Source organism: Colletotrichum abscissum, assembly GCF_030869225.1.
Source record: "Colletotrichum abscissum strain IMI 504890 chromosome Unknown Scaffold_22.1, whole genome shotgun sequence".
In the NCBI taxonomy this organism is placed as follows: domain Eukaryota; kingdom Fungi; phylum Ascomycota; class Sordariomycetes; order Glomerellales; family Glomerellaceae; genus Colletotrichum; species Colletotrichum abscissum.
In genome coordinates, this window is record NW_026850121.1 from 251,603 (window position 1) to 276,899 (window position 25,297).

The 25,297-nt window shown below is 54.0% G+C and overlaps 7 protein-coding genes across 7 annotated transcripts; 4 read left to right on the forward strand and 3 right to left on the reverse strand.

Annotated features, from left to right (window-relative positions):
• Positions 1-555: 555 nt before the first annotated feature.
• On the forward strand, positions 556-834 carry CABS01_09277 (uncharacterized protein; the record flags this gene model as incomplete). Its single annotated transcript, XM_060542634.1, has 1 exon — positions 556-834. One exon carries the CDS (start codon positions 556-558, stop codon positions 832-834), a length of 279 nt encoding a protein of 92 aa, XP_060400361.1.
• Positions 835-1,378: 544 nt separating this feature from the next.
• Positions 1,379-4,807, reverse strand: CABS01_09278 (uncharacterized protein; the record flags this gene model as incomplete). The annotated part of the gene is made up of 6 exons (XM_060542635.1): positions 1,379-1,494; positions 1,551-3,883; positions 3,930-4,158; positions 4,231-4,324; positions 4,377-4,522; positions 4,618-4,807. The coding sequence occupies 6 exons, from the start codon at positions 4,805-4,807 to the stop codon at positions 1,379-1,381; spliced, it is 3,108 nt and encodes a 1,035-aa protein (XP_060400362.1).
• Positions 4,808-8,750: 3,943 nt separating this feature from the next.
• Positions 8,751-8,933, forward strand: CABS01_09279 (uncharacterized protein; the record flags this gene model as incomplete). Its single annotated transcript, XM_060542636.1, has 1 exon — positions 8,751-8,933. One exon carries the CDS (start codon positions 8,751-8,753, stop codon positions 8,931-8,933), a length of 183 nt encoding a protein of 60 aa, XP_060400363.1.
• Positions 8,934-13,095: 4,162 nt separating this feature from the next.
• CABS01_09280 (asparagine synthase) lies at positions 13,096-15,493 on the forward strand (the record flags this gene model as incomplete). The annotated part of the gene is made up of 5 exons (XM_060542637.1): positions 13,096-13,306; positions 13,367-13,932; positions 13,996-14,113; positions 14,167-14,307; positions 14,367-15,493. 5 exons carry the CDS (start codon positions 13,096-13,098, stop codon positions 15,491-15,493), a joined length of 2,163 nt encoding a protein of 720 aa, XP_060400364.1.
• Positions 15,494-16,596: 1,103 nt separating this feature from the next.
• CABS01_09281 (MBOAT family protein) lies at positions 16,597-18,719 on the forward strand (the record flags this gene model as incomplete). The annotated part of the gene is made up of 5 exons (XM_060542638.1): positions 16,597-16,855; positions 16,921-16,988; positions 17,059-17,637; positions 17,692-18,553; positions 18,613-18,719. The coding sequence occupies 5 exons, from the start codon at positions 16,597-16,599 to the stop codon at positions 18,717-18,719; spliced, it is 1,875 nt and encodes a 624-aa protein (XP_060400365.1).
• Positions 18,720-19,125: 406 nt separating this feature from the next.
• CABS01_09282 (uncharacterized protein) lies at positions 19,126-20,194 on the reverse strand (the record flags this gene model as incomplete). Its single annotated transcript, XM_060542639.1, has 3 exons — positions 19,126-19,743; positions 19,823-19,924; positions 20,087-20,194. 3 exons carry the CDS (start codon positions 20,192-20,194, stop codon positions 19,126-19,128), a joined length of 828 nt encoding a protein of 275 aa, XP_060400366.1.
• A 4,373-nt stretch (positions 20,195-24,567) lies between these two features.
• CABS01_09283 (uncharacterized protein) lies at positions 24,568-24,795 on the reverse strand (the record flags this gene model as incomplete). Its single annotated transcript, XM_060542640.1, has 1 exon — positions 24,568-24,795. The coding sequence occupies one exon, from the start codon at positions 24,793-24,795 to the stop codon at positions 24,568-24,570; it is 228 nt and encodes a 75-aa protein (XP_060400367.1).
• Between the last annotated feature and the right edge of the window lie 502 nt (positions 24,796-25,297).

Genomic DNA, 25,297 nt, shown 5'->3' on the forward strand with positions numbered 1-25,297 from the left:
CGTCGCGGCCATCGCGATCATCTCTCGTATCATAGCCGAGGCCCTCTGCCCCATAACCATTTACGAATCCTGTCAAATTCTTACCAGCCACACCGTTCTAAACAAAGCACGAATGATGGTCTTCAGCCTTTCATGCGCAAACTAGAAGTTCAAGGGAACCTGTAGAAGCGATAAAGTTGACCGGTCTTGTGCTTGGCATGATCAAGTACCTTGAAGATAGCCATGATACGTGTTATGTCTCCTATTCCATACCTCATTCTTCTCCTTCTTCTTCTCGCCAGAGACAGGCCAAGTCGAAACAATGAACAACGCTGTTAAAACGTCGCTTTGTCATCTAATACAATCTATCATCGACAGCGACAGGCGACTAGAAACCTCTACAGTTGTCAGATATGGTCCAGGCTCTTCATGAGCATGACCACTACAGTTGCGAAGCTGGTACCCAACACCCGCTCCAGAAACCATTCCGATATCCAACGAGGAGCTCACCAACCAGAACTCAAAGATCAAGCAGAAACCCCATTTACAACTTCTCCCAACCCACGACCAGCAACAATGTGCAACATCCAACAATTCATCTGCAACCTATGCGACCGCCCCAAAGCAGTCTCCCTCACCTACTGCAAACCAGTCCTGGATGCCGGCCACATCCCCTATTCGCACGTCCTCATCGAGATCAAAGACACCTTCGTCTGGACGCCCTATGAAGGCTGCGAAGGGCTCACAACCGACCCCGTGGCGGCCCGCTGGATGAAGTGCGGCTCGTTCGACTTTACGGATGACGAGGCTGAGATGGATGAACAGTTTGATGCTGATGATGAGATGAGCGACTAACATGTCGAATCATGACCGACGGCGGTTGGATGGTAGTCCCCGGATTTGGGGGGGAAAGAGAGAGAGAGAGATGACGGCGAGTGATGGCTAGAACACGTATGTGGGTTTCGAGTGCTAGGCTCTAGAAAATTTGGAGGCAACTAGATAAACGTTGGCTGGGCTTTAGAACAATGACAAACAAGGTGGTACTCCTTTCTTTTCTCACTGGGTTCTAAAGTTCACATCAGTTCTTTAACTCAAGGATCAAATCTGCCATTGATATTGTGCGTAATCGGCTTGCTATTCTAGTGGTATCATCTTATTCTGTAACAACCCGCAACGAAAAGGGACGGCAGAAAGGTATTAGGGACTAATGACAGAAAAGGGGGGTTTAGATCCGGCCAGGGATCTGAAAATCGGAGACGTTTGTATCTCGAAGAATTAGAGACCGGAAAAAAAGGTGGCGCTTTTTTAGTCGTATTGATGCTGGATGCTGCAGTCATTCAAAACATACGCAGAGAATCTGAATTTCAAATCGGGAGGTTCAAATGTCGTCCATCAATCTTTAACGGCGGACGGGAGGGGTTCGGGCACCCGTCAAAGGAGGACCTTGGGAGTTCTCCATGTTGCCAGTCAGTTCAGCAACACGCGCCTTAATACGCGCTACGCGGGATTCGATCGCTATACATGGTCAGATCTTGGACGCCAAAGGTTTCTAGTTTCATGGTAAGGCTTACTCTCTTCCCCGCTTGTGTCGTCGCCATCGTCGGTAGTCTTGCTGTATCCGCCGCGGCTCTGTTCTTCGCTCTGGCGTTGAGCTGCGCGATCCGCAGCGTTCTTGCGGATCTGAGCCCATCGGTCGACTGCGGGCGGCGATCTAGGGCCATCCTCGGGAGACACCGGAGCGGACGAGTTGTCCGCAGGAGGTTCGGGGGTCTTCGCGCGTCTTGCGATAGGGGGCGGAACAGCATCCTCGGAGTCGTCGTCGGGGACGAATGCGGGCTGCTCTTGCAGAGGGCCCTGGTCAAACCGCGAGAATTCGTGCCGAGCCTCGTTGGCATCGTCGGTATCGACGCGAGAAAGGGATTCATCAACGGACGGCTCGTACTGCGGCTCGTGAGCTTGGGTCTCAACTGGGGCGGGTTGAGGAGTCTCCATTGGTGTGATGTAAGCCTCTGCAGGTGTTGGTGTGGGGAGATTGGACTCTGAAGCAGCGGGTTGGGGGACAGGAGAAGGAGCAAGCTTTGGCGGCTCGGGAGTTGCTGTCTCGCGCTGGAGCATACCGTTCAAATCTGCGGCGGCATTCTCAGGCAGTTTCGAGTTCCGGTTCTTGTTACGGCCAAAAAGCTTGCGAAGTCCACCTCCACCGGTCTTCTCCTTGTGGAGCTTCTTGGACTTTTTGTCCTTCGGGCTGGTGTCCGGTTCAGGGGTGAACATGTTCTCCCGTGCCTGGTCATATGAGTCCTTCGGCGGGGGCATCGGAGAACTGCGGCCTTCCTCGAGTCGGTCGGTCGGGTGCAGACCACTCGGGGCCTCTGATTCCTTCTCGGATGGAATGCGAGGTTCGTCGTCTTGCGCGCCGGGGGGAAGCGGGGATGGCGAACGAGGGAAACCTGGTGAGCTCTGGGTCAATGGCGAGGGCTGTGGTTGCAGCGAGGGCGACTTGGCCGGGACTTCCGGGCGAAGCTCCGCTCCGTTGGTGTTGCCGTTTGAGTATTCGTTATGGCCTTGACTGTCCTTCCTTTGCATGGTGGAAACACCGATACCGCGCCCAGCAGTGTTGTTCGCCAGGTAGGCCTCCCGAATCGCTTCCTTATCGTACTTGTTTGCCCATTTCATCGCTGGAGACGCCTGACGCATGATTTCTGGCTGGAGGGTGAATACACTGGTGGTCTTCTCTCTCGCCGACTCATCATTCCGGCCTCGGCGAGCCTGCAAAATTTGCTGTTGCTTCTCCTGCTGCTGACGGGCCTGAAGCTGTTGAGCAGCAGCTTGAATCCGAGCCTGTTGATCGGGACCGATGCTCGATTTACTGACATTGGGATCTGTCTTTTTATTGCCCTTCTCAAGAGTATGCTTGCCGGTTGATTTACGGCGGTTGACGCCCTTATTGCGCCTTGTCCAGCTGAAGAATCCCTTCTTTTCGGCAATGTAGGCTCCCTCCTGAGGCTCGGGGGCGGCACCAGCAACCATCTCCTCCATGACGAGCCATCGACCACGTTTAATGGTCGTCTCAATCACGGCGCAGCGGCCAAACGCAGATTTTCTCTCGGGAGTCTCTTCGGGTGCAAGACTGCTCATCCAAACCCACCAGAAGCTCTCGTCGAGGTCAAAGCGGGCAATGCTTGCTAGCTCGCCAGGCTCGAGACGATCCGACTCCAGGCGTGGGTTGTGAGATTGGGAGCTCCGTTGGCGTTGAGCTGTCTCGATGGGCGGCAACTGCTTATCGGGCGGCAGTAGCATGTTCGGGTTGTTTGGGTTGTCATCCACAAAGCCAGACGAGAGGAAATCGGCCCAGGAAGGTGTAGTCGGCCGTCCCAAGCCCATGTTGCCAGCCGCAGGTGTAGTTCTCAAGCCCTGGGGTTTGCGAGCCGCAGCTGCCGCTTCTTGGTCATCGTCGTCGTCGTTGTCCTCGAGAGCGCTGGTGAAGCCAATGTCTTCGAAGCGTGACCAGGATGCGTCGCGCAAACTCGTCGAGTGTTTTGAGCTGGAAACTTGAGACTGATTGGCGGAGGAGATCGATTTCAAGACGCGACGGCATTCTTCCGTCAGTGCCTTTACAGGATCCTCGTACTCGGAAAACTCGCGCAGAGCTTGGTCCTCATCGCGGTACTGGAAGTGATTGGCTCGACGGAGTAGCGCAAAGGGGCCCGGCGAAACGGTGTCCACGATCATAACGACCCTGTATGTAGAGGACTGCATCAATGATGGCTTCTGGGGAGGATACTCGGTTTCCTGAAGCAATTTTTGAAGAGACATTGGCAGCAGCGAGATGGAGCCCTGCGTCTGCTTCTGCGGGGCCAAAGATCGCAGGTAGGCGAAGAACAGATGGCTCGTAGCATCAGCGGCGCTGAAGAATGTTAGTGTTGCTCGACCATCGTGGTAATTTTACTCACCTTGCCCATGCCTTGTAACCACCTTCGAAGCCACTGCCCGTGTCCTTGTGTTCGAACGCCCACCAGGCAGCCGTCCGAGACAATTTCCGTCCGCCCAATCCGTTCATCTTGCTGTGGGCGGCAATTGCAGACATCAAGTCGAAGAAATCGAAAATGATACACGAACGAGCTCCATTATCCACACTCAGAGGGATGAATGTTTTGAACGAGTCCCTCGCCATATTTGAGTCTAATGCGCGGGTCAGCCCATGGTGCCCATGAAATACTCATGTGAAGTGCCGAGTCCGTTTGTGCAACATACCTTGCTCGCCGACTTTGAACAGCTCGTACGCATCCCAGCCTACAACACCGCCTGCAAGGCGACTCCAGCACCATTTAACTACGCCAGCAATGACCTAGTGACATGTAAGTATATCAGTGGTAAATCTGTGTTCAAGATTCACAAACCATTGGCTCAGTCATGCGAAGCTCTTGCGACAAGAATTCGCCGCGCAAAGGTTGGCTTCCATCGAAAAAGTGGCGGATGAAGGTCCGGACCGCACTAGGGTCCGAAGTAGGTCTAAACGGCAGCAGCAAAAAGGGGTGGTCGAGGGCTAGGTTGTGACATGTCAGTACACCGTTGGCGCAATTGGCCGAAGTTCAGAGAAAGGCGACGGTGGGAGCTCAGAGGCAGATGCAAACGACATACCTCTTGCTTTCAGCTCGTCAGTGCAACGCCTGATCAAGTCCTGGATCTCTTCGGGCTCGACCGTCTTCCTCGTGAAAGCGTCGTCCCATTTTGGCTTCGCGGGCAGCTGATCGGCATTGTCAAAGTTGGCGCCCTTTTTTGCCTTTTTGGAGCCGTCCTTGCTCTTCAATCGGGAGAAGAGGCTAGGCATCTTGTCGGTGGACTCTCGCCTCAATCAAGGCGATTGGTGTTTGGAGCGGGGAAAGGCGCGATGCATTCGAGGTTGCGACGGTTGGATAAATGGGCAGGCGCGCCTTCTTTGACGAGGGGCAGGTTACAAGTCGTGTAATCGGAAGTGAGACAGGGAAAGTCAAGAAATCGATGTTGGGTGGACTCGGTCGGTTAAGGAATTGGCCGGGGGGGTTAAGGTAGGTAGTCGCGAGAGGGCCGCGATAGGGGGCGGGAAGTGTGAGTGTGTCGTCGAAAGAGAGAGGTGGGCGCGCGTTTGCTCTTGGTCCAATGTCAATAATACGTCGTTGGAACGGTCCACCACGCGAAGAGATTCCACTAGGAAATTGCGATAGCGGGGGAAACCAACTGCTGAGGGCGAGGGTATCGGGAAACAAAGACGGCGGGGTTCAACGAAACGAAGGGAAATCTCCAGCAAGGGAAAGAATGGTGTTAGGAGAAAAGAAGGGATGGACGGGAAAGGAGAATAAGTGATGATGTTGCAGCTTTGCTTTGGGCACGAGGGAAACCGAAAAGAGAAGAGGCAGCAGCTCTGGTGAGTGTGACCTGTGTGTCTCCCGGCCGGCACTCAGGTTAAAGGCAGGTCCCGTTCTCACCTTACTTCTTTCTCTTTGGCTTTTTCCTAGAATTCAGGGGCGAATGAACAATCGGCGGGCTATTAATTGGAGAAGGAGAGAAATGGTATTATTTGGGGGGTCCCCTGGAGCCTTGGCCTGTCTGCCGGTGCTTGTCTTTTTTATTTTTTTTATTTTTTTTACACCACACTCTACAACTGCCCTCTTCTTGCCTTGCTTTCTTTTTTTTTTTCTGCTCTTCTGTTTTTGATCTGTAGCCCCCAGACCCCCTGTCTTGTTATTTCAAGGTGGGCACAAGTACCTTTTGTGTGACGATCACCGCAGGCGGGTACCTGACTACGACCCTGAAGTGGCAACCCAAAGGGGGATAGCTCTTCATGCAGCGCGTTAGGGGTGTAGCTCTTCCTCAGTCCGTGGGACTCTGTGCAGGCTCTATGGCTCCCAAGAGTCCTTGATGGCTTTTGGCGGCGTCTGGTAGGTTCGCAAGGTCGCTGGCCCGTTGTTTGAGTCTCGACTTGTCGACCGTGGGCGGTTTTTTGGGTGATGCTAGCGGCACCTCAGAATCAGGCACGCCGCCCGCCGTACCGCTGCAACACAGCTTTCCCTCTTCCCCTGCCTTAACGATGGGACTAGGTTGGGAGAGTGGGAGAGGCGGGAGGGGCACGACAGGCCCTGAAATGAAATTAAATCGCTGGAACGAGGATCCTGGTCCTAGCGCCAATGGGCACAGTCGGCGCCAATGAGACAGACCAACAAGATGTTAGCAGCAGAATCGAGTCTCTACGTAGTAAAGCCTACGGAGACAGTCAACGCCGTCGACCTTTCTCTCGCCGGGCTCGCCCCAGGCACTGTGGCCGAGGCCCTGTCAGTTCGACCGAGTCCTGAATCAGTCTGTACCGTAGATGGGTGACCACGGGGCAGACGTATCACCGCGGTGGGGGAGAGGCTGTTGGTGGCTGAGGACTAAGATCTCAGGCGACAATAATAGCATCACTCGGAGCAAACGGTAGAAGCGTTGCGGCGCCCGGACAACTTTCAGAGGCACCGAGAGAACCGGCCATGATAAGTTGGAGTGGAGGAGATGGAAAGGCTTCGGCGACGAGGATAGAAGGCAAGACGATGCGCGGAAGTTGGAACACTGGACGACCAAAACCAGAGACGACGCGCAATGTGTGATACTAGGTTCAGTGCTTTTAGAGCTAATGCAGAGTATGCAATGCCTGTTGCCGCTGCTGGTGCTCAGAGTAAGAAAACCTCAGATGGCCAAAGACAATGTAGCAAATCCGGCGTCGGTATCGGCTTCTTCATCGATAGACCGGACGAAACAAGTCGAGGGAGGGAAGGGAAGCGTGCCTTATCAAAAGTGTGCTTCTTTGGTGTCCCGGAAGGCTTTTCCCGTCAAGCAGACAAAGGGTTGATCTCAATGATCCAAGTCGTCTACCTAATATGTGTAGTCGGTACCCAAGGCCTCCTTGCTCGTATACACCCTTTCTCGTGAGATATTACCGGCCATGCCTGGTTGAGTCCATGAATGAGGTGAGACAAGTTGTCTTTGCTGCTTGTTGCTTGGTCCGGGCAAGCGTGGGAACCCCGTCAGTCGTCCGCACCTTAATTGAGCCCCCCCCTAGCACCCATTAGCTCCGTTCGCCCTACGCACCTTTTTGGTGTCTTCCTCACTGCTTGGCTCTCAAGCAGCTTGGCAGCCAGGCTTACCAGGGTACTTAATTGATTGATTCTTAGCTTGAACTGTAGTGGTTGCTGGTGATATTGAGGCTTTCGGGATACATGCCAATGGTGTTACTTGTACAGAGCACTTGGCCTTGCTGTGGAAAGAAAAGGAAAGAAGGGGAGGGAAAGATGAGATGAGATGCAAAAGACACAATTGAAAGAGCCTCGAGCAATGTTCAACACCTTCAGGTAGGTAGAGAGGTAGGTACCCTTTGATGAGGTGGTTTCTGCCATCGCTCCTCCCTTTCCCGGGGCCGCTTTACGGTTTACCTCGCTCCTTCCACATGGCGCCGCAACCCAGTGGGGGTGGGCCCTGTCTCGTTTCGGAGCGACTTCCATCTGCCTCGCCTGCTGCGGGTAGATCCTTCAGGCTTCACCTCTGCAAAGCTGTATCCGTCGAGGCAGCTAGGTAGGTACGGATACGGATACAGTTTTCATCTCTTCTCTGTCTGCCATCCATTGCTTGTCTTCGCCGACATCCCCTAGCCCAAACAAATCCACAAGCACATCTGCATCTTCTACCTCATCCCTTGATATACATCCACGATGCCAATGTACCCCGCGTGCCCGCCAGCCCACTCAATCAACCGTTGAAGCGTTGGTGTCATTCGAGGCATACCTAACATAAAGCAGATTTCAGCCCGTATCCACGCCTCCTAGCATCGGTACCACCGCCACGGCTCATCTCTCCAACGGCTATGTGTCGCACTCGTCATTTCGTGTCTCACGGTACCTTGGAAAGCAACAAGGTATGACTACAGATACTTAGACGGCGAGACGCGTCTCGAACCCGCCGCTCGCTTGGTTGATGTTCCGGCGCCCGCCCGACCGCCCCACCACAGATCCCCGGCCAGACACGATGCGGAACCATTGTGCCTCAGTTGATGGAATTCAATTGATGCAGAAGAAACAGAATCGCGACTGACATTCGAGAAAGAAATTCACAAACAAGAAACCCGCCCCGCCGCCACGCCGGCTCAAAAGCCCACGGCCGACCGCTCACAAAGGTCCGCAAGGGACGCCACACCATCCGTGGTGGTCCAGAAAAGCCCACAGCTCAGAGTAATCTATCTCCGGGCCGCCCAATCTGCTTCTCCCTTCTTTCCTCAGCTCGCCGTCAATGCCAATAATAGGTCGAGGATGATCCTACGTTTGGTCACTTGGTCGCGCATGAGTTGGCCGGTGCCAGCACATCCTCGTCGTCACCTCCTCCATACAGAACCGGGTCTTGCACACATCCACCGTGCCGAGCACCCCGCCAGAACAAGTCATTGGCTGTGACCCGTGCGCTTGATCGTCGTGTGCTGGCATCCGTCTAGGGGTACTGTCAAAGCCTGACGAACAGCAACCTCCTCATCACTTGCATTGGGCATCGTGTGCGTCACCGATCTCTCCGACCTCAGCAAATGCTGTGCAGATGGCACTCGCTACCAAATATCCGTATGCTCTTCCCATGGCCGCATATTCGGATGTTTGGCCAAGTAGCCTCGAAATGGATACAGAGTACGGACACAGTCGCTCTTGACAGATCACTATGACACGATTGTGATAATACCACGCGGAAGCGGAAGCGGGCCAGCATGGCACGTTACGTTCATTGGCATGATGATGGGCTCCCTCAAACCACCCGTCGGCGAGTGCGGCGACGCTCGAGCCTCCAACTGCGTCCTTCCCATTCCATCCCCTTGGGGATTTGTCCTGGCCAGCCTGGTACCTGCGCATGAACACACCTTCAAGGGGCTCAAGGACCTGCTTGCCTCCTCACGTTTGCTCCGTGGGCTCTGAGTGGCCAGGTTGAGATGCGAAACTCTCCTCTGGGCCTACCTGGATGAATATTGGGTGCGTTGCCGATCGATCAACGTCAGAAATGTCTGTTCGAACCCCACCAATATGGCCAACTCAATTATCGGACGATGTCTCTAGGCTGAAGGGCATTAAAGGGAGGGACGCCGTCATTGACAAACGTTAATAACTGCGGCCACCATCCATTGAGATGGGATCCGCCAGGAGCCAAGATGGCATTTTTGAGATTCTTTTGGTGACACCATTTCTCACATGCGGTGAAAGCTGCTGACTCAAATATATCAAATACCTACTGCTTCGCAAAGTCTCCCTTTCATCTGCCGGCATACAGCTCCGGTAGCACAACGCGGCTGCACCAACCCTAATCTTACTCCAACATCGGGAGGACCTTGAATTCCTCGCGATGACATAAGCCACTTCTATCTGAGGGGAAAAAAACATGTGACCATAGATTGCGCCGCGGCGGAACGCGGTTCAGAATGCATTGTGGTAGGAAAAATATGGTACATCTCAAAACGTTTGGCCGCGAGGGCCCTATACCAGTTTCGAGAAACTGTAGCAAAAAGGTTCAGCTCGCCGTCTTACTCTGCTCAGCCGTGTACGTTGTCTCACGCCAGCTTGTGCTAATTGCGGCATTCCATTCTTCCGCCGCGCTTCCGTTCGCTTTAACTCGTATCGTCCACCTGAGCTCTGCAAGCTCTTAAGTCAGTACCGTAATCCGAGACATTACCGGGGCCGGCTTCGGGGTGGCGATAGGACCTCGAAGTGGGACCCGGCCTTCGGGCCTGGGCCGCTGATGGCGTGAGGGTGCCGCATTCCAGAGTTTGGCGCTTTGATCACCCCGGAATGTGAGATCTGCTTCACTACTTTAGCACCAAGCAGTGTCCGGTCGTTCGGTTTTTTGCGATATCGACCGCATCGCCTCGTAGTCAAGCTCGCCGTTGCCTTGCACCTACAACGGGGAGTCGCGAGTAACAGCTGCTAGACTCACAGGAGGCAGGAGACAGATACAGGCACCTTGTCTTACGGAAAACTTGACGCGGGACATGAGAAGGTTGTTTCGAAATGCATTCCTTCTAGGCTCGAAGACCTCAACAGAGTGCTAGTATCCGAGAATGCCATGCATGATTATCATCTAGGTGACTTACAACAGTGGTCACCACCCAGTGTCGAAGTCCACATCTGTCGGTGCGTAAATACTGTTCTCAATCGCGTCGGCGGCATGTACTTGTTCTAGCTCTCGTGTCATCCTCGTTCGTGCGGACAGCGCTAGGGTAGGGTAGCTGAAAGGGGGCATATTCGCCCCCTGTGTTCTCTTAACCTGGTGTTTGGATCAACTCAAGACGTTTTGGCAAGAAGGCGGCCATTCTTCTGGCGTGAATATACGTTTATTGCATCTTTTTCGATGAAGCTCTGGGGTGTTATCTGCACAAGGGATTCGTAGTGAGATTCGAGTCCAAAGTTGTGTGAGTGACGTATATTGGAGACTTGAGCTTCAAAGTGATTAGTCTTTCCCAGTTACGGGGCGATTTTGAGCCTCTCTTAGGGAGCTTCAAACGGGTGTTAAGTTTGTGTTTACGAGGCCATGGACTAGACAGACCTTTCGAGACTATGTGCCTCTTTTTAGCGGCACAGAAAGTATGCGTAAGGACGTACCTACCCGCGTAGTTCTTGGTTACTCATTCTGCCGTCTGAGGACGTCTTTCCAACCAAGATCTTTCACCTATCACAAGCTGCTGTCATATACCGAGTGAGGTGTTTGGGGCTCGCCTAGAAAATCCATCCTAGAACTCTGGTCGGACAGATCTCATGATGGATTTGGTGGTAAATATTCCGATACTCATCTTGGAGGTGGATGGCCTGAAAAGGAGGAAAGCTTAGGAAGCTGGTGGACACGATGTAGAGACTGCAGTGAAAGTTATAAGGCGAACATGGGGTGACGAGAGATACTTGCACACAAAAATAACAGACGCCGCACATAGTCTCGAAGTACTCGGATTGCCGTAAGCGAGAGCAAGTCGATCAAACCTACCTTACACAAGGTCACATACCAGTGCAAGCCCACTGGTGGATCACTGCCGCTCACAGAACAGGTCCCACGTGAAAGGTTCCCTCGCCAATCTGCAGGTCATCTGACAGCTTCCTACTTTGACCCTTGGACTTAAGTCGGTTCGAGACATCTCGGCGGCAAAGTCGAGGTGCCAAGAGAAGCAGGGGCTGCGGTTCGCTCCTGCTTTTGTTGGGACGCTTTGAGGTTGTCTACATGTATGATTTGAAGTCAGCAGTTTGGGGAGGTATAGTATAGAAGGACATTATAGGATAAGGAAAGACGGTGTTCGTGTGTTAGCACCAGAAAAGAACTTCACGTTATTGCCCTAGTGACAACTTTGAAACATTGTCAGATGTCCATAGGTCTCCAATATCCAACAAGACATCTAGTTCCTACCACCTTCCAACTCACAACGCCAATGCATGTTATGCCTTTCACAACACATGTCACATCCAGACTTTTCTCACAGCTCCATCTTGTGAATGATTTCCTTGATAACTTCCAAGGGTATGTCCACAACTATAGCCTTCTTCCAAGTCAAGTCCCAAGATACTACTGTCCACGAATATTGCCCACCAAGGACAACTGAAAAACTAGAGTACATAAATCAACCGTTTAAAAGTCACGAGAACTTCGGGGTCAAAGTATTCCCCATAGTCCGATGGCTTTGAACTCTCTCTTCGGTTCGGCCCAAGCTCGGGGCCGACTGGGAACCTAGCCGGGGAGGATCGAGCCCGTCATGCACACCCATATTTAGGCGCAAACATGTATGTATAATAACTTTTGGTAATTCCGTCTGAAGAATTGAAAAGCCATCATAAGTGAAGGGATGACGTGCGCGGGAATTTCATAGGATCAAAAGTATCATGAGTCCGCAGGAGGAGGAGGTGTGCATGCGTGCGTATGCCAGTGAAGGAGCCGCAGCTGAAACTCCCTTTGGAAGACAGTCAGCTAGAAGCAATGATGAGAGCTAAGGTTCCATGTGTGAATCATTCATCTATAAGAAAAAGAGAGAAGAGAGAATTTGAGTCGTTGCGTTGTGGTCTTATGGTGTAATTGTAGCAACTTACAAAACCGAACGGGATAAGATCGTGAAGAGCATCAACCACCAGTACAAGTCATTTGGACTTAGTCCCTTGATTTTATACGAGTGAATGAGACCACATGAGTAACACATTTCATTCTTTCATGTCGTCTCCGAGTACCTGGACGTACGATTCCGCCACTCCGGATACATCGAATGCAAGACAGGCCATGCGCCGGAGCAATCAAACCACGCCAACGTGAGCGCTTTGTCCGCGAAACCAACAACTCAGCCACCTCCGCATCTGCCATCTTCAAAACATGCAGCAGCTGCAAGATTTGTTTCCTCAAACTCTGCTAAGAGAGGGAACGAACAGGCAAGAATAAAAAGCCCTCTCTGCTTGGCGTTTGGGACGAGGTCCATGAGTTCCTACGAGTCCCATGAATCCCATTGCGGAGTAGGGCAACATGAGCCTGCCGAAAGCGACGGGACAGCGCAAGTAGTCAGCCCACTCACAGACTACCTCACGTTCACCCAAAGCTCACGATCGCCAAGGACGCAGACCAAGCCCGGGGGAAACGGCAACGTGTCTGGGGCTGGAGCTCTTGCGACCGGGCCAAGGCTCATGTTTCCACCGTGGTCGAAGGTTCGCCTCTACCGTTGGAGCCTCCGCCATGTGTGTGGCTTGTACGCTCAACTTTCCGTGTCTGCTTCGTCACCTCTTCAGAGTATGTCTTGTACGTGTACGTAGTGTACAGTGTGTTCTCCCTGACGTAGACTATGTGAGCTTCAACCTTTCAACCTGCACGATTCGGTCTTGTCCGTTTCCATGAACGCTACTTAGGGCTGAGAAAGCTTGTGAGGGCGTTTGCGCCGGGGTCTTGTCGTCCGTGAATCTGGACCAGGTCGATGGGTGGCGGTGGTTGTGATTTGCTTGTCTAGTTCTGCAACTCTATATAGCTGACCCTTGTGGCATTCAGGGAAGGGCCAAGGACACTAAATTTCTTGTCTTGTTTTGAATTACTCTTACTATACCCATATCAGTATTTTGTTCTTGCGAGGGAAGCAACATGTGCGGAATTACGGCAGCTATCACACTCCAGCGGAGCGATTCCGCCAGCAGGGACAGGGACAGCATCGGAACGAACGGAACCAAGAGCAAGGCAAAGAAGATCTCGGAGCATGGTACCTTGCGTCAACAGTTTCAACAGAGTCTTGAGGCCATCGCTCACCGCGGCCCGGACGCCTCTGGTGTCTGGATCAGTGATGATGCCACAGTCGGTATGAAACCCCCCTAACAAACATGCTTTGGGAACTGTCCAACTTATCGTGTGATGCTAGGTCTTGGCCACTGCCGGCTAGCAATCAACGACCTCTCTCCAGACGGAGAGCAGCCATTACACAGTGACGATGGCAAGATCCACGCCGTGGTAAACGGAGAAATCTATGATCACGACGCCATCAGAGAGAGATGTATCAAAGAGCACAACTACCGCTTCAAGGGCCACTGCGACAGCGAGGTCCTCGTCGCCCTGTACAAGATCTACGGCGCCCCCGGCTTCTTCAAGCACCTCCGCGGCGAGTTCTCCTTTGTCATCTACGACGAGAACAAGGACCGGGTCATCGTGGCCAGGGACCGTTTCGGTATCAAGCCGATGTTTTGGACTGTACAGGACCAGGGCAACGGTGCGAGTAAGCGGATGCTATTAGCCTCGGAGATGAAGGGATTCCGAGCTTTTGGCTGGGAGCCGGAGTGGAATGTCTACGGGTTGCTCAGTGGATCTTCGATGCAAGCCGACTGCACCGTGTTCAAGGACGTTCGCAAGCTGGAGCCCGGAAACTGGATGGAGATTAGAGATGGCGAGATCAAGCATCGCCAGTACTGGGATCCCGAGTTTAAGGACAAGGTATGTGAAGCCGCGGTCATGATAGTTTCTGCTGGGAGGTGCAGTTTTGCTAACTTATGGCAGCGTGAGGTGGAGACACGAAGCGTGGAGGAGATGATTGATGGTGTAAGGGAGCGTCTGATAGAGGCGGTGAAGCTCCGACTGCGCGCCGATGTTCCCGTGGGAATCTACCTGTCTGGAGGTACGGAGTCGTCAGATCAAAAAGATCGAAGCACAAGACTGACCTTGCCACAGGTATCGATTCATCAGTCATTGCAGGAATTGTGACGAAGCTGGTAAAGGAGCAGGGCATTGAGCTGGGCAATCAAGACGCAACGAAGCGTATTAAGTGTTTCACGATCCAGTTCCCAGAGTCATCGGGCTTCAACGAAGCTGGTGAGTGCACAGCCCCCTATGGATCATCATAGGGATACCATACTGACGCCCGACAAAAGATATTGCTGAGCGCTCGGCCGATTTCCTCGGCGTGCAGATCCTCAAGAAGGACATGAACGAGACAGAGCTCGCCGACAACTTTGCCGACGCAGTCTTCCACACCGAGCACCACAACTTTGACCTGAACAGCGTGGGAAAGTTCTGCCTGTCGTCCCTGCCTCAACAGCACGGTGTGCCCGTCGTCCTCACGGGCGAGGGCGCCGACGAGCACTTTGCAGGCTACCCTTTCGTGCTGCCAGCCTTTCTCATGGAACCCGACCTCGCGTGGCCCCAGTCCGACATGACGGACGGCATCCGCATCCCCATGTATCAGGAGATGACGGACGACCTCAAGGCCATGTTTGACCGGATCGGCATGTTCGAGGATGAATCCTCCTCGGGCGGCGCCGCCCCGACGAGCAACTCGATGCGTCTCGAGCCCGAATGGAACGCCTTCTCGCCGTGGGTGCGGGAGACGTACAAGATGCCCGGCTCGGCCGAGTCGACGCTCGCGCCAGAAGTCCTCGAGAAGATGATTGAGAAGTGGCACTCGCTGCACACGAGCCTCTACGTCTACACCAAGGGCCCGCTCGCCAACATGATCCTCACGTGCCTGGGTGACCGCACGGAGATGGCGCACAGCATCGAGGCTCGCCCTCCCTTCTTGGACCACCACCTCGTCGAGTACGTTAACAACCTGCCGCCGAGCGTCAAGGTCGCATATCAAGAAGCTGCCGGGGCAGCCGCCGGGACTGGAACGACCGGCACCGGAGCTAGTCTGTGGTGGAAGGACCTCAGCCCGGCACGTCAGAAACTGAGCGAGAAGTGGATCCTCAAGGAGGCCGGGAAGCCGTTTATTACACAGGAGCTCTACGAGCGGAGGAAGCACCCGTACTCGGCGCCGGTCAAGTGGCCGCGCGGCGGGCCCGTGTATAAGATGATTGCGGGGCTGATTACGCAGGAGAATATTGAGAATCTAGGCTTCATGGAGTGGGATAACGCAAAGAGGTGGCTTGAGGAGGGCTTTGGCGAGGATGCGAGCCCCAGAGCATTCCGAAAGTTGATCTGTACCGCCTCCTGGGTTGTTCTCAGTCAACGGTTTGGGGTGAAGAAGGCGGCCGTGGAACAGTGGTCAGCGAGTGCGTGATTGGATGCTCACTTAGGAGTTGGGGACTTTTAGAATTTTGCGGTACGAGATGCTCTCAGGTACCTTATTCCGTACCGGGTACGACATACGAGGAATGAGTTTGGATTAGGAATGCACAACAAGTATTGAAGAAAACGACTGGCTTTTGAGAAACAATCCGGGACAATGTATTGATGCATTGAAAAATCTTGGCTGCATGTGTACACTTTGGACTTGCTTCGTTGGGGTCCCTGTCTGGCTTCTGATATGGGGACATCCGGACCGTTGGGCGGCCCCGCATCGGAGCCGAACCCGACAAGTAACCATGTCCCTTAGGCGGTGCCGTGAAATATTGCCCCCAACAGCAATATTGGCCTCCTTCAACGCCTTGCTACACCCAATCCATGGGTCACAAGCATTTTCAGCAATTGACGAGTGCTACGCGTATTACCGAGCTGGGTCATCGTGTCGTCGGGGTCAGATTTGCAACAGTCTGGTACCATTGGCCAGACTGGTCTGAAGCAAAGCTGACAAGGAACCGAGGCACCCATCCCTTCCCCCCCAGGTGCCACAATAGGGGTTCTGTCGATCGGCTCCCCGGCCAATTGGGTACGCAAGCTGAAGCTCCGTTGGGTCCAAAAGTGCCCCGAAGCCCCGGCTTTGCGGGCAGTGTCAGCTAGCCTTTTTTTTACACGCGGCGGGGGGGAAAGAGGTACCTGTGCATCCACCGCAGGGAACGCGTGCCGCCGCCTGTCTGAAGCTTAGCCCTTCCAGGTTCCAATCCCTCCAAAAGGCGGTTTTGCGTCACAAAAATAACCCCCAAACTAAAGGTCCCCGGTCTTGTCTGGACACATGGGACGGAAGTTGCGACCACGAGACTTCATCTCCAATTTCCCACAACCTCCAACCTTTCCCCGTTTGCTGGAATCAACACACCGAAGTGTCGAAAGTCACAACTCGGCACAGCTCTTGAGAGCTTTTCCTTCTCTATACACACATTGACGAGATGTTGTAGAAACTCTCAAACCTGAAACTCTCTCTCCCTTTCCGCCTCTTCGGCTTCTTCTACACGTACACGTGCGCAAAGTTCCTCGAGGAGCTTTGCATCCACGAGCCAGCCCGCCATGGCTGCCATCCTCAAGTTCTCGAGGAGCATCTACGACCTCGATAACCTCGACACCCGCTTCACGAGCTCCTCTTCCGTTCCCTACAAGACCATCGTCGAGGCCCGAACCGATCCCGCGCAGAGCAAGGAGCCGCCCAACAAGGTCCAAAGCCGCTCCCAACCGTCGAAATGGGGGACACCAGAATACCTCCTCTACATCTTTCTGCTTTCATTCATCGTGCCATACATGTTTTGGATCGCGTATGATGTATCAAGGCGTACGTCTGGTCCTCTTCCTCCGAAGATGAACCTTCCGCTGATGCTCAATGCTTCCGTCCTCTAGCTTCCGACCCTCGATACCACAACTACGAACGCTTCCTCCGTGATGGCTGGATACCGGGTCGCAAGATCGTAAGCTCCATACAATGCGCAAACCTACCCAATCTGTAAACTCCAGCTCACCCCCGACTTCTCTTTCTAGGACGTATCCGATTCGCAATACCACACGTTCCGCGAGAACCTCCCGTTCATGGCCCTCCTCCTGGCCTTCCACCCCCTCCTCCGCAAGCTCTGGAACACAGTCTTTCCGATCCCCTCGGACCTGCACAAAAAGTCTGTCTCCGAACAGGGCGACGCCCGCCTCGAGCAGCGCGCCTCCTTCGACTACCGCTTCGCCCTCGTCTTCCTCGTCGCCCTGCACGGCTTCTCCGCCCTCAAGGTGCTCGCGATCCTCCACATCAACTACCAGCTGGCGACCCGGCTCCCGCGCCGCTACGTCCCTGCCGCGACGTGGACGTTCAACATCTGCATGCTTTTTGCGAACGAGCTCTGCGAGGGGTACCGCTTCGCCGCCATTGCGCGACACATCACCCCGCCGCCCGCGACGAAGAACTTGCTCGATGAAGACCCCTTTCTCGTGAGGTGGGGTACATGGATGGACCGTCATGGCGGCCTCATGAGCCGCTGGGAGATTCTCTTCAACATCACCGTCCTACGGCTCATCAGCTTCAACTTGGACTACTACTTCAGCCTCGATCAACGCAATGGAAGTCCCCTAGAGGTAAGATCAAAGCTCTGTCATACCAACCCCCTCGACATCACTGACGTCCCCAAGAAGAAGCAACTCGACCCCTCCAACCTCTCCGAACGAGACCGCCTCGCCATCTCCGCCGCGCCCAAGGACTACTCCTTCCGCAACTACGTCGCCTACGCAATCTACGCGCCCCTCTACCTCGTCGGCCCCATCATGTGCTACAACGACTTCATCTCCCAGCTCCGCCACCGCCCGGCCTCGATCGAGACCCCGCGCACGATCCGCTACGCCGTCCGCTTCCTCCTCGGCCTCCTCGCCATGGAAGTTGTCCTGCACTACGACTACGTCTGCGCAATCTCCCACGCCGGGCCCGACTGGTCCACCTACACGCCCGCCCAGCTCTCCCTCCTCTCCTTCTTCAACCTCCACATCATCTGGCTCAAGCTCCTCCTGCCCTGGCGCCTCTTCCGCCTCTGGGCCCTCATCGACGGCGTCGACGCCCCCGAGAACATGCTCCGCTGCGTCTCCAACAACTGGTCCCCGAAATCCTTTTGGAAGGCCTGGCACCGCTCCTACAACCGCTGGCTCATCCGGTACATCTACATCCCCCTCGGCGGCGCAAACTTCCGCTCCTGGGCCACCACCGTCCGCTCCATCGCCACGTACCTGCTGGTCTTTACGTTCGTCGCCCTCTGGCACGATATCCGTCTGCGCCTGCTCATCTGGGGCTGGCTCATTGTGCTCTTCCTGCTCCCCGAGGTCCTTGCGCAGCTCCTGTTCTCCGCGCGCAAGTGGGAGGGCAGACCGGACACGTACCGGCGGATCTGCGCCGTGGGAGCTGTTGCGAACGTGCTCATGATGATGATTGCCAACCTTGTCGGTTTCGCTGTCGGACTCGACGGCTTGCAGAGCATTCTCTCTGGAATCCTGCACGACTGGTCAGGTAAGTTCATCTTCCCTTCTTACCCCTGAGAGTGCATGCACTAATCCTGATCTCTCTAGGTGCGCTGTTCTTTATGAGTGCGTTTGCCTCCTTGTACATGGGTGTCCAGGTCATGTTTGAAATCAGAGAGGCCGAGATGCGAAGAGGCATTTCACTAAAGTGTTGACGGTTGTTCACCGTCGTTTGTCACCCAAAACGTTTGTAGCAAAATTACCTGTTTGAATAGCGATTCTTAGATGTTTGGTATTATGATACTAGACAGTTATTATGCTGTACTATTACTTTGATGCAACTCGCTCCCTCTTCCCCTTTTGCGCCTCTCAACGTTGTGATGCTACTCATGGCAAGGAGGGGACAAAAATTAGTTGAGGTCCCTCCGGGGTATAATAACAATGCAGTGCCTGCTCCCAAATCCGTGTCCAGACTCCTTCTCCTTGTCTCTCCCTCTTTATACATATACATATACATATAAGTCACCACGTTTGCGTGTTCTGTCGATTGAAATGGGCGTGCGCTTAGGCTCCTTTTACCCTCCTCCTTTTCGCTCCCTCTTTCTGACTTTATATCCGGTCTCAGTGCTTGGAGGTGATGGTGCCCAGCTCCGTGTCGTAGTTGCGGAAGCGCTGCTGGGCAAACTTGCCGTCCATGCCCAGCTTCTTCTCCGTGATCCACTCCCTCAACCAGATGAGGCCCTTTGCAATGAGATAAAAGACGATACCGGCCACCGCGATGCCGATAATGTACGCCGCCACCTTGCCGCTGCCGTTCTTGTCGATGTTGAGGAAGTCGTAGGTGTAGAAGCCCTGTGTGTAGTAGGTGACGTAGGCGAGCGCGAGGTACAGGGCGAGGACGATGATGAGCCAGAGCATGTGCACCCACTCGAGCTGGGCGGCGCTGGTGCGCGGGATGACGATCTCAAAGAGGGCAAAAGCCGAGTTGAGGCCGTGCTGGGAGATGTTGCTAAAGGCCTCGAATTGCTCGGTGTACCAGGGGGCCGAGTAGATGATGGCCCAGTAGACGATGGTCACGATGAAGGGGTAGGTGACGATGGTGCTATAGTAGAAGGCGTGCAGGGCCTGGAGGGGTCGCGGGAAGCGGTCGAGCAGCGGGGTCCCAGAGTGCGCGTACGTGAAGGTGTGGATGGCCGAGATGAGGAAGTAAAACGCGAGTCCCCAGTAGGTCAGAACAGTCTACGGAGGGGGGTCCCTCAAGTCAGTCTTGCGCCCTGTTCACCATGTTGGCACACAATGATATTCGAGGTTTACTTACGAAGTAGGAAAAGCTCTGGCCGACGACCTTGCACCCGCCATCTTCGGCGTGAGTACAGGTCCAACCGATGACGAAGAAGCGGACGACAAAGATGTACAGACTCTGCGAGAAAAAGACATGTTAGTTCCCACAAGCAATTCACTGTTTGGTGGTGGTTAAAGGGGCATTTGCGCGCTGAGAGGATGGTGACGACATTGCTAGACACCACAATGCACGAAGGGTCCTCAAGCGTGACAGAGAAGAGTAGGGGAAGCCAAGACTCACAATTAGCGCTCGACACGCGGCCAACAGATAGGGAGAAAGCAGCCATGAGGTCTCGAAGCGGTGAGAAGGATCCCAAAGATCCCTCCCGAAGCGGAATGCAGCGAACATCGTGATCTGCCGGGGGGTGGTTGATGCCGGCTAGGATTGAGGGGGGGAAAGGGGGAGTGGTGAAGCCCTTTACCCTCTCAATTTTCCTTCACGATGATGAAGTTTTGGAGTTGAGCTAGAAGGACGGGGCAATTGCTCGAGGACCCAAGAGGATTTTGAACGTGGGCCTTGGCTTTCGGCGCGGGTCGTTGGTTCGCAGGGATGGTCTCCGCTCGGCGCTGGCTGAGAAATCGCAATTACTTTCTGCTGCTGGGGGAACCTGGACCTTGGTGGCAGGGCGTGCCGAGTCTCACGGGATGTCGCGTGCCGGATGTTGATGCGGGAGACCGTACGATTATTGATACAGAGTAATGATCGTTGATGATGTTCGCGACTGTGAACAGTTGGGTGCTATCTACTGTATCTTCTGTTATTGTTGTTGTTGTTATTTCTCTTCCTGTCGATGCCAGCTTGCGACCCCATTGAAGAATGAACTGATTCGACAACCATGGACTGTGCAGCAGTCGTAAGCAACGTCGCGAGGCCCAATGTGTAAGCTGGGCCGCGGAATGCGACCATAAAGGTCTACCAAGGCTATACACAGGTACCGACGGCTCCACGATAGGTATGGCCGATGCCGACACCTCTTTTTTTGGTTCTTCTATCCGCTTTTGTGGCCGAGGAACCTGGTCACCAAAGAGGGTCTTGACCGTTGCTGCAGTTAGCCGGAGATGATGTGGGGGGTTCATGTACGATGTCAACGGGAGCATAAGGGGGGAAACCGTGGGTTTTCTTGAATTTCTCGAGTTCGGCCGAGAGCGTCAGAAAAGAAGATCCCGCCCGCGACATGTCCATCTCTTCTCACAAGCGTCTCCCTCCCCAAACTTGGGGTTCGACTGTAGCGAGTAAGACGGTCAGCCGAGAATAGCTGAACCGGATTTGCTGAGCAGACAGGTAAAGAATGCCACCGTGTGTTTTGGGCTATGTTGTGTGGCTGACGCCAAGTTAGCTGATCCAATATGATGGTGCTCGACTGAGAAGTGGCTCCTCGTCGTCAGCCATAATTGATGATAGCGAGAGCCTTCGATAGTGAGGATATATCCGAACGGGCGCAAACTCCTCCTCCCGCTGAATCAGTGAGAAGGTATCCTCGAATAATCAGCTGAGAGAGCCCATAGCCATTGTGGCTCGGCTGGCGCCACTGCTTTTGGTTTCTGGCCACCACGTATCCGTAGTCCATCACGCCGTTGCTGTATTGCCGTTCCCCTGGCACAGGTGCATGCTGCGGGGTGAGGCTCCTGCAGAGAAGAAGTAGATGATTCTCAACTTTGGTAAGCAGATTGTAGATCGATCTCCAGATGAACCGACCGTCGATCGACAGGTGTCCCAGACTTCCAGGCCGAAGGTGGCACAAGGGGCACCGCACGAACGGCGGTATGACGGGATCGAAACCAGGACATGCCTTGCAGCCGCGCTTGTCGTGCAAGATGCGCTGAATCGTGGATGCCCGTCATTTCCGCGCTTGCGTTGCGAAGGAGAAGCGCGATACAAATACGGCCGCCACTTTCCGACCCTTGACGGAGCCACTGCGAAGCCAATATTTGTCCACGGTGAAATTTCACCGCGAGGGGTCGAAATGTAGAGGAGATCGATGGCCCAATCCCACAGGAGCCACAATGGCTATCGTGACGTGAGCGACCCCTTGGCGACGGTAATACGGGAAGAAACTTGTCAAAGTCCCACATGAGCCCCCCGGAAGGTTGTGGCTCATCACATCGTCATGCCCGTCATCTATCGAACTCTCCGTCGTCTGCCCTGTAGACCCTCAAGATGGCCACACGGTCGTATTCCCATTGCTAAGGTAGAGGTGGGTTGGCAATGTCCGCCAAAACCAATACTTCGCCAAACCGACTTGAACCGTTACCAATTGCAGTTGTATGAGCCACCGAGCGAGATGTGGTAATCTGGTTCGTCCCGTATCATTGGGTCAGGAGAAATCGTCAGCGGACCGTTTTGGGCTTTTATTGGAGTTGAGGAGGTCACAACGGGCCGCATGGCATCGGCCGTTGGGTTGTGTCTGTAAAATAACCGGCCCAAGACGCGCTGGAGTAGGATCGATAGTCAACATTAACATTGAGCGTCGCGCTTCTTTGGACCGAGGCTTTCGGCCTAGTAAACCCCCATGAACTGCCCAGCAAGCTCCGTCGTCATTCCATCAAAAGCGCGGTGGTTGCTCGCACAGACTAGCTCTATAGTCAGCGTCAGGGGCTTTTGGACCGAACCCGATGAGGCTCCTCGGTTCATCTCGTCTTTTCTTGGCTCTCGTCTCTTCTCGCCTTCCCCTGTTCCAGCCATGTCAAGGGTGTCGCAACTAATCTTGAACGGCGGTCAACAACTGGGGAAATTCAAGTTAAGGACCCAAATGAACGCTGCAAATCAGGTCAAATATTCCACTCGATCGATAAAGATGTTACCGGGAAGAGTCAAGGGCTATAAGCGGGCTCCATGGTCGGGAGACGAGGCCGATCGATCGGCTCAGTGAGCCTATGTCCACAGATGGAAATGAGGCCGGAGAGGCGAGCCGTTAACACAAACTCGTCTCGAGCAAAAGCCACGAGATGGTGGGTGTCAATTGTCGACACGGTCGGCGGTTTGAGACTCAGGTCTAGCTTCCGCCGCTTCAAACATCGAAGGCCGTGCGATCAAAGACCAACTAGGACATGATGCCCGCGACAGGCGTTAGAGGAATAAAGAGTGTGAGAGCAGAGTGTACCATAAGTATCTGGGGCATCGGCATTGCACACCCCGTTTTGCGAATCGTGCCCCCATTGACGGACATAACTAGACACCGAATTTGGAATGCTTCTTGGGTGTAGACCTGTGATATATCATGAGATGCGAATTAAGTGATTTTTGTCATTTACGCCGCGAATATAGTCAATCTCAACCTCCACACAACGGCACATCTAATGCCGATGTGAGCGGGCGCTCCTGGCGTCTATACCACAGTAGACTGTACTTGTCGAGCTGTGTTTGGTATTTGCCCGGCGGGTATGGCCTGGGCTGGGCCAAAAACAGGCGAAGCAAATAATCGCATCGCCAGGACTTCTTCAGGCCCTGTCGTCGTTGACAAAAGACCCAAGAGGCACCTTTGGATGGCAAGGTTGCAGTACGAAGTGCCATAACCATTGAATGTGGGCCTTCAATGGCGCGTCAAATGGAACATGCAACGGCACTTGGGCAAAGTGGGAGGGCGGCCTTCGCAGGCTGTGCCTTCAAGGTGTACGGGTACCCCTCTCCTATGGATCAATTTCATCGTGTGAATGCGAGTTATTAATGGCGGGCCGGAGGATGACATCTGGAATGGGCTGGATTACGGGTGACGACGACCAACTTCCCCAAAGCATCCGTATTCGGCCATGAAAGGAAGTTGTGTCAGCGGTTGAACAATACTGTGGTAAGACGACGTCCCAGACTGGCTGTCAAGAGCAGGGGGTTGGATCCCAATCGAGACTCGGTCCTGCATCGTGGAAATAGTCTCGTAGCCCTAGGACAAGGCACCTTGTCTCCCGTTGGTTGTTGGCAGAAAGGTGTGAGTTGGATTTGATTGATAGTTTGGAAAAGCATCGTGTACTGTAGGTACTAAGTAGTGCGAGGTGCCAGTCAGCGCAGGCCGTAGGCCGCAGACAGCAGAAGTTTGGCTGGTACTTTCTGCCGTGTTTGGTGGCTGCTGACGAAACATCTGCCCGTTTGCCTTGGCGTGCATATACTAGCCGCAATGACTGCGTCGGTGGATGGCGGCTGATTTGTTTCTTTCGGTGGGTTGAAAGCTGGGACGGCCCATCTTGTCAGCAGCCTGGAGGGGATGATTTGACTCTGATGCTGCAGAAGCAAGCAGAAGATGCTTTCGACGGGCATGTTATCGGCATCGGCTGCAGCATTAGCATCAGTGTGTCGAGTGCGTCCCGGTCCTAGACCACACGTCAAGGTAGGGGGCGGAAAGGGAAGTGGGTGAAGACATGTGCTCGGTAGGAGGGCACCTATTAACACAATCAACGCGTAGGTGGACACCATCGAATAATGTCTAAGCGACGGAGTCAGTCACAGCTCCCGTAGTCTGGCAACCCAGTCAGTAAGTTCAGTGGTGCCAAGCAAGATGGACCTGCTCTCTGCACAAGGAAGAAGAGCAGATAGACTGCGCTTCCCTTTTCATCATCGAGGGCCACACCTAGGGTTTTCAATATCATGCAGATGCGCAACCCCATCCGTACAGAGTATCCGTAGTTAAACTGGAGTTTGGAGGGCCAGAGGTCGAGAGCCGGAGACCGCTTTTCGCCGGACGAGAGGGGTGGCAGTTGGAAGTATTGGAGGATTGAGGGGTGGAGAGAGAAAGGTTAGGTGCTGCGTAGGTTGAAGACAGGGTCCGGGGTGATTGGGGGCTGTTCTGTCCCCTGAGCCCGTGCGGGCAGCGCAAAGACGATTTCGAATTCAAGCAGCGAGCTCTGGGGGAGAAAGTGGTGCTGATTCTGGGCCTGGATCCAGGGCGAGGTCTTGGTGAGTACTTTGTACTGATCATGGTGCATTTGAGATGGTGAGGTGGTGAGGATGGTGAAATCTTCCATGGCGAGGTTTGGGCTGATGTGTGTTCCGTAAGGTAGGCACGTAGTAAGTAAGGTAAGAAGGTAAGGTACGGAGTACTAGGGAGTCCACGGGTTCGTACTCCGTAGGGGACCCTGCAAGTGAGTCCCTGTCTTGGGAGGAGCGTCGGGTGGTTCTGGGCCCTTTCCCTTTTGCAGCTCGCCATGTTCTTCCCCGTTTTGCTCAGGGGTTCGAGGAAAGAAGCAGCGCTAAGGCAGAAAAGAGCAAGGGCGGCAGGGATCCATGGGAAACGATTCAACTCACAAGGGGGAGGAAGGAGGGACGGGCGGGTGGTGCTGGGTCCTTCCTTTCTTCCTTCTGCTGGGGCCAACATGAGGCGTCCCTTTTTTTCCTTCTTTTTTTCTCTCTTAATGACCTGGAGCAATGTGATGGCTGCGGAGAGGAGGGGGGGGGGGGGCGCAAAGCAATAGAGCGATTCAATTGAATGCCTGGAATGACTAAGTAATACAATGAATCTCGGAAGAG